Source organism: Limulus polyphemus, unplaced genomic scaffold, assembly GCF_000517525.1.
Source record: "Limulus polyphemus unplaced genomic scaffold, Limulus_polyphemus-2.1.2 Scaffold1591, whole genome shotgun sequence".
Classification (NCBI taxonomy): Eukaryota; Metazoa; Arthropoda; class Merostomata; order Xiphosura; family Limulidae; genus Limulus; species Limulus polyphemus.
Genome location: NW_013667201.1, coordinates 67,508 through 76,212, shown reverse-complemented (window position 1 = coordinate 76,212; position 8,705 = coordinate 67,508). Strand labels below are relative to the sequence as shown.

The 8,705-nt window shown below is 29.4% G+C and overlaps 1 protein-coding gene across 1 annotated transcript in view; it reads right to left on the bottom strand.

The window, feature by feature from the left end:
• Positions 1–8,705, bottom strand: part of LOC106464222 (spectrin beta chain-like) — a gene marked incomplete at its 5' end in the record, with an annotated part of 74,471 nt that overhangs the window by 28,347 nt on the left and 37,419 nt on the right. Inside the window, 4 exons of the mRNA XM_022391930.1 lie at positions 1,126–1,330; positions 7,230–7,438; positions 7,741–7,941; positions 8,471–8,657. Coding sequence (XP_022247638.1) covers positions 1,126–1,330; positions 7,230–7,438; positions 7,741–7,941; positions 8,471–8,657 — 802 coding nt within the window. The remainder of the gene's footprint in view (positions 1–1,125; positions 1,331–7,229; positions 7,439–7,740; positions 7,942–8,470; positions 8,658–8,705) is intronic.

The following is an 8,705-nucleotide window of genomic DNA, read 5'->3' as shown; positions in this document are numbered from 1 at the left end:
TTCCCCGAGTGATTTACAATTTATAATGGCACGAATAGTAGTTAGACATGGTTCAAAGGGCAATAAAACAATAAAATTTAATTATAAATAGATGTATACTGTTACAAACTTAGAGCTACTAAGGATAAACAAATGTAATTTCATGTTACAATTTGAAGTCATTTTAGAAAGAAAAAGGTAATTTTAGGTTTATTTTGTTTTTTTTTGGTGGTTACGAGGTCGGTCGAATTGACTGATCCTGTTTTCAGATAGGGTAAAGAAAATAACAGATAAACTATAAATTTTTACTGGAAATAAGCGTTTGTAATGCATTTAGGAGGTTTTAGGGATTACACAAAAGAAATTTGAGATTTTTGAGATGAGGAAGGAAAAGTATCTTTTATTTTAACATGAGAATTACTTTGCACATGGACTATGCAAAACAAATACTCAATATATTAATCAACAAATCTTCATTTTATTAAAAATACTTCACTAAAAAATAAAATTTTTTGTATGTGAAAGACTTATAATAAGAACTGAAAGACTGCCAAATTTTCTAAAGATATCACACTATATTGAAAGTTAGAAGTATTAAATCTATAAAGACTTTAATCGAGTACAAAGAGGTCACATGGTCAGTCAAATTGACCAAGCCCATGTTGAGAGAGTTAAACAAATATAAATCATTTCATAGTCAAATTATATTCAGAGTTCTGTAATTATAAAAGCAACTTCCTACCAATGAGATAGCAGTTTTACAAAAGTCAATGTTATACATATGATACAAAATGATAAAAACCCTGTAACTAGAGCACTTTTGAAAGGTGGACCTTTTTTGCTTGCCCCTGAAGAAGAAAGGTCCACGATTCAAAAGTGCTCAGGTTACAGGGTTTTTATCATTCAAGACTTACCGAACTTACCTGTTTTTCTGACATCATGAATTATACATATGATAATCAACATCCATCAAAATCCTTTCTAACCATTGAGGTTATGGCATAATACAAGTTCATTTGACATATTATGTAGGGGCAATTCCCAATGATTAAAACATTTGTTTTAATGTAAGTAATGGCTGTTTATAATTCATCATATTACAGGGAAGCATGGTATTTAGGTGCACAAGGATCAAGTCACACTTACTGTCACATGGTCATAGTCTTGGCCTAGTTCATGAGAGCCTGCAACTACTTCTCTTTCAGCTATCCACTGCATTAGATCATCCACTTCTCGGTTGAGAGAGAAAAGTTTCAAGGCTTCATCAAGTTTGCCACGTCGTTCTAAAGCAAGGTCTTTCAATCCTGCATAAAGTTTGTCTACCTGCGACTGTCGAACAGCTATGACATCACTAAAGGAGAAGGAAAAACCACTTCAAGTATAAGTTATCACAACAAATTGGAAAACAAGGGAATAAAGAAAATTGTTAATTACTAATTTTTCATCTGTTTAAAGTTCATGTGACTTAGCTTTATTCTTAAAAGTATGAATTTTAAAGAATCAAAATAAACAATATATAATTATAGTTTTGTAGTACAAATACTATTAGTAGTAAAGCAACTATAGCAAATGTTTTATACTTTAAATCTTTTCCAGCAAAGTGGCATTAATCAGGTCACTTTTAAATTAGCATTTTTATAAAAAATAAATTTAACAATTTATAATGAAATAAAAACCACTACATGACACAACTGTATACAAAACCATTACACAACATGCTCATAACAGTGATCTAAAAGCTAGGTTTTAGATACGTATTAGCAATAATTCAATCCCATGCTTAATGATGTTATAAACACACTTTTGCTGTAAAACATTTTTCAATAAAATATGTTGTTAAAATTAATATAAGTAGACAGTATTTATCTTATTTATAAATCTTATAAATTATACACAGCAGTTTCAAAAAGACTCCACTGATCTTCAAGCTTATGTTGGAGCAAAGTCCACCTTAAGATTCCATGGTTTTAAATCACAAGTGGGAGTTTTTATAACGTAAAAGAATTTCCTAAAATTACTTACTTCAACAAAATTAACAAACAAGCAAGGGAGCCAATAAAATAAAATTAGTACCTTTATGTAACATGCAAAAAATAAAAAAGCATAAATAGTTTGATTATCTGAAAATATACAATCAACAAAGGCTTTTACATAACTAAAAGTTTAGACATTTGCAGTCTATATACATAGAAGAAAAGTAGTTACAACAAATTAATTGTGAGGAAGAAAATAATCCCAGGTTTCACATGATATATTCATGATTTTGTTAGCTTTAAAAGCTTGAAAGTTTAAAACAAACAACAACAAAAAAAAATCAGTCGAATTTTACAGTTTACGGCATCATAAAGTTCAGAATTTACATTTCCATACTACTTGAAGTTTGCAATTCTGTTTTTCATAAGTTTTATTTATGTGTATGCTGACAATTTGGGGTGAAGTGGAATCAGAATTAGGGTAGGCAGTTGTTTTATTGCTTTATCAAAATAAATGTTAACCCTTTTGTGGCAGGCTCATGCAATTTGTGAAAATCAAGTCAAGAATTTCACTTACACAGCCATACATGCATTAACTGAGATTCTCTCAAAAACTGGTAAGATTTCCTTAAAGATCGCAAGTATCTTGTATACAAATAAAGACAGTGTTACAATTAAGTGTTTTTACTCAAAATGTTATTTTTCTATTGTAGTTACTCGCATTCAAACTATTAACAAATCAAGTGCAAAGTGATTTTCATTTTAAGTATAAAAATACTTTTCTTCATCTTATAATCTCCATATTTCATTTGCATAATCTCTAGAATCTCCTAAAAGGATATCAAATTTTTTTAAGGTAAATTTTTATATTTTATTTTTCATTTTCTCTACCATATCACAAACTACCTATTATCATCAACATACAATGCAACAAAGTAATTAAAAGTGGGAAATAGAAAAAAAAACAACATACCTTTTAATTTTTTGTAGGATATCTTTAAAGATTTTCCTTTTGTTAAAATCGTAATTCAGGTCTTTTCCTTTTCACATATAGTTAATTTTTAATGTTTTATTTTTCCTTTCTTGTCTTTTACAACTTATTATTCATCTTGACAGAAGTCAATGGTGCCCTCGAGGCACATTACAGTTTTACTGAAAGACATGTTCAACCCTTTGGCAAACTTTTCGTTTAATGCATAATATTGAAAGCCTTGAGAATGGATGCGAAGTATGATGTATATTTAAAAAATGTTTAAATCTTTTAATTAAGCATTTTAAAATATAACTAATAAACAGTTAACTAAAATATCATAGTAAAACCTAAATACAATTTAAATTGTATCTCTAACATATTTAGGTAAGAAACAACTAAGTGCTATAGTTGATCAAATAGCCAACAATACTATAGTCAATTTCATGTACTCTATTAGTACATTGTCAGTTTATACTGTAAAATGAGCTCTTTCTAACTGTTATTTCCACATGTATTACTTGTTTTAACTGTATTTATTCAGGGTACTTTGAAAGGAACGAGTCAAAATATTATGTAACCATCTTATTGTCTAAATGTACCTCTACTCAAGTAACATTCTATTATTGAAGATACAGAGCCAAAATAGAGAATTTTCATAGCTCGTTTGTCATGTGACAATACGTCTGAAGTTTAAAGTAGTTTTTAAAGGTTTATTTCGTAATAAAGAACTTAAAACTTGGACAAAAAACTTCGAATCATAACACATTATAATATTAAATTCAGTCACATACATTGATATTATGGGTGTTTACTTAAATTTTGAATGTAACACATTTACTTGTGCAGAAAAGTATTTAAAGGGTCTCCGTTTTGAAACAGTTAATAAAATATACATCAAATAAAATTCGAAGTCTGAGCATATCAGAAATAGTTCTATTTTCTGAGTGATTTGAAGGGAGAAAATATTCAGCATTTTTTCAAACTTAACAATATCTCTTGCCCTTATAAGAGACAAGAGATACAGGACTGAAATTGGTAGGAAGTTACTGGGATACTGCTTGATTTAATGAAAATTGGTTGGAGTAAAAGGCTGTTTATAAAATGAAAATAATCAATATACTTAACATTAAAAGTTTGGCTTTGTACTAGTTCCAAGTGACTGGGATACTGCTTGATTTCATGAAAATAGTAAAATACACAAATATATCAATCTTAACTCTATCGACATGTGGTCAATAATTTTGACCAACCCTTCAACCAACAGGTAACCATGAAAGTATCCATGCTATGACATTTAATGTACTAAGTGTATCTTCATGAAATTTGGCTAGCTATTAGTAAACATTACAAGTCTTTTGTAAACAAAAAATAGGATTTTTGCAGACTGACTGCAAATATGTTTTCTTGTTAAGATTTAAAATACTTTTCAAATTTCATTTGCATAACCTCTGAACCTCCTTAAATGAATCATTTTTTCAGTAAACTTTATATTTTATCATTTCTTTACCCTAGAAATGGGTAAGTAAGAGCAAAAAAGTGTCACATAACACAGAAAAAAGCAGACAGAATTTAATTATTTCCTTTTGAAATTAATAAATTAAAACTTGTATATGAAAATTAGATTTATTAATAATGTTTGATGCTAAGTTTTTGTAATCATTGATTATAAAGTAGTTTAAATTTTGAATGTAGCTCTTCAATCTTCTTTGTTAAAAGTCAGACCAACTTCTCACGCCCACCTATAACATTCTGTCTTTCACAAATTGTCAATAATTCTCTCTGACATTTTTTATTATATCATTTATAACCAACAGGAAGACAAGATTTCAATTTACCAAATGATGTATAATACTACATTGTTCTCAATAGATTGTCAGTTATTTAACCTACAGACTGAAAGCTGCTATTACAGAGTTCAGATCGAGTAGCTACAAGAAATATATTAACTTTCTCAAGACAGGCTCAGTCAATTTGACTGACCATGTGACCTCTTTGTACTCATTTAAAGTCTTTATAGAGTTAATATTTTTAACTTTGAATATAGTGTGTATATCTTCACAACATTTGGCAAACTTTCAGTTAACATTACAAGTCTTTCAATTACAAAAAATTATATTTTTAGTGAAGTATTTTTAATAAACTAAAATAAAGATTTGTCCATGAATATTGAATATATTGAATAGTCCATGTGCAAAGTAATTTTCATGTTAAAATTAAAAATACTTTTCTTCATCTCAAGATTCTCAAATTTCCTTTGTGTAATCCCTAAAACCTCCTAAATGCATTTCAAACTTTTTTTAGTAAAACTTTATATCTTATTTATTATTTTCTCTATCCTATCTCTATACAGGATCGGTCAATTTGATTAACATCATAACCACCAAAGTAAAAAAAAAAAATCTAAATTACCCTTTTTTTCTTTCTAGAATGACTTCAAATTGTAAGATGAAACTACATTCCTTTATCCAAAGTAGCTTTCAGCTGATAACAGTATACATCTATTTATAATTAAATTCTATTGTTTTATTGCCCTTGAACCATGTCTAACTACTATTCATGACATTATTAGTTGTAATCAGTTGTATAGACTAATAACATACAAAAAGTAGACAATTCCCTCTAACTCTCAAACTTTTTCTGGCTTTCTAACTATGCGACAAGATCCATTACAAATTCATCCAAGCTAGTCGTTAACTTGTGAAAGTGGGAAAGAATCTTGTGAAATTGACACTTATCTGTTCAGAACACAAAGTTATACAATACGTCATTTGATAGATGAAAACCTTGACTTTCTATAGGTTATAGGTAATATATAATTAAATGTAAGAGAGAACTATTAACAGATCCTGAAAGAGAGGATGTGACAGGTGGGGTCTGATTTTCTATTTGATAGCTCTGTAACAAAACAACCTTGAAGGCTATAAAAGTTATGGTTTGTCTGAGCAATAACAATTTTATAGTGAGTAATTTGTTTAACTCCATATGTTTTGGAGGGGTGGTGGGCAAAATAGAGAGGAGAAGATACCCAGAGAAATTGTGTCTTGCATATCACACTAAGGGAAATTTAGGATTTTTAAAAATATTGCCTCATAGAATTAAGAACTTAAAACTTAAATACTATTAAAATATGGATTATTATACTATTTTAATTGGTATAGCATAAACAAAAACTAGTTTAATAAAATTTTAAGTGTAAGACATTAAAACTTTATGTCATGCACAGTAAAGGGGACCTGTAGCGATAGGGTTAAGGCACTTATGCCTTTGTTAGAAAGCCAGTTAAATTATAACAGTTACAAGACAATATTTGCTTTATGCATGTTATTACATTATCTTAACTGCATTGTTGAAATATAAACATCACTAAAATGCACACATTAGGAACTTATTAGGTTAGATAATGAAAGAATAATAATAATAGTAATAAAATCTATTCACAAAGTATGCTCATGAGAAACATCATTAAACATCATAACTTGAGCTACATGTTTGCCACGTGAGTTACAGCTTGTGTAGCTGGATTATTAGTTATACATAGTTCAAAGGGCAATAAATTAAAAAACCTAACAAATATTTTCCCAGTTTTGCCCTCTATACATTTCATTTTATACTTTCAATACGTAAACTAACCACAGATGTAAGCTGTTATGAGCTTTAAGCTATTTGGGATAAATAATTGTAGTTTTCTGTTATAAACTACAGTAATTTTAGAATGTAAAGGATAATTTAGATTTATTTCATATTTTTAAAAAGTCAGATCAACTGAGTATGTACAGAGAGAGTTCTGGTAGAGAAAATAGCAGATAAAACAGTTTTACTGCAAAAAAAATATTTGATATTCATTTAAGAGGTTTCAGAGGTTATGCAAATAAAATTTCAAAAATATAAGGTGAATTAAAGTATTTTTAATCTTAATATGAAAATAATGTTGGCCTTGAACTAGTCAACACCCTGACTACATGGACAAATCTTCATTAAAAATGCTAAACGAAAAAAATCTGATTTTTTGTTTGGAAATGACTTGTAATGTTTATTGAAACCTTGGCAAAGTTTGTGAAGATACATTTACCACATTGAAATTTATAGTACGGATACATTCATGATCACCTGGTGGTTGCAAGGTTGGTCAAAAATGACCTATTCTGATGAAACTTGGTTTAATGGATGGCAACTGCCTATTGTAGAAACACAAGTGTAGAGGCAGTTGCCATCCATTAATCATGAATCAGTTTCATCATGAATACTCTGTCTAAACAATCTTTTAAAGAATGACCAATCCTGTATTAAGAGATTTAAATACATACCTCTCAGGATGACCTTCTGCAATTAGTTCTTTAGCAGTCTCACCAAGCTGTCGAACTGTTTCAGCATAATCTTCTACCTCATTCTCCAGAGACTGGTGTTTCTTCATGAGATTCTGTGCACTAAATTCATCTTTACCACGGTCTTCTACCATCATATATAATTCCTGTTCACTCATCCAGGCTTCAGCCTCAGAGGCATCAAAGTAGTACTGTTTTATAGTAAAAATTTGCATTGAGCTTTTCTAAAATGGTACTGGTATAAATAACAATGCTATTAAATCATTTAAGGTACAACAGTGGCAATGAAGTGTTACTGTGACAATCAGGTTTTATTTGCAATCAAAAAAAAAAGAAAAAGTAAAGACAGTAGTAAGAAAAATTGAAATTTCAAATAATTAAAAATAGGAAGTTAATTGACAATCCCCTAAAAAAGTTAATAACATTTTGTTCTACCTTACTCCACCAAAAACTTTAACACAAAATGTAATAGATTAAACACACACATGCATACCTGGTGTGCTTTTTCAGACTCATCCAATTTTTTCTTTCGGTTGTCAGTGGCATTCTTAAGTTCCTCCCACAAAGACAGAAGTTCTTCAATAAGTTTCTTAAATTCTTCAGAATCTTCATGACCTTCATTTATAAGTTTATCTCCATTGTCACATATGTTCATTATTCGTGGCTCATGATTGTCAATTTCTGTGCGGAGAGACTGTGAAAAGATGTCCAAAATAAACACATTTTTTAAACGTACACATAAAAAAACCCACTGGTATGATGTTAATGCGTTGCTTAGAATTCATTTTAATGGAAACAAATGAAATTGGAATATTCTTCATTAAATAGAAAGTCACTAACACTACTTGAGCATGGTTTGTCACAAGCAAGTTTTTATAACTTAAATTTTTGGAATCTCTTCAAGGAAAATTTACAAACAAGACTGAAAAACAAAAAGTTAAAAGCCCTACCAATAATCTTATTCTTTGAACTTAAAATTACAATCATAAAAAAAATTTCTTCCCAGTGCATTTAAAATGAATAAGTTTCAGACGAACAGATACAGTCCAACAGAATTTAAGACCCAAGAAGCAATAAGGAAAAATTCATAATATAGTACCAAGTTTAATTTACAACATCTTTACTAAATACTCCTCCTTAGTTTATCCCAGTTATAGTGTTATATAACAGTCAATTTTCAGAAAAACTTCTTTTACTTTAGAATTCAAAAGAACTCTGCTAACCTGATGCTTCTTTTTGAGCATTAGTACACCAAACAAACTATTTCCATAATCGGAGGAAGTAGCTAATGGCATCTTTTCTTGAATCCATAATTTCTCATCCTCCACATCCCTGCGGAACTGGTAGGCTTCTTTCTTCTTAAGGAGTTGTTCTTTCCTTTCAAGCAATGGAGCTTGGAGTTTCTGGAATCTGTAAAAATACCAAAATATTTTCATTCCATCTAGATGTATAACAGAA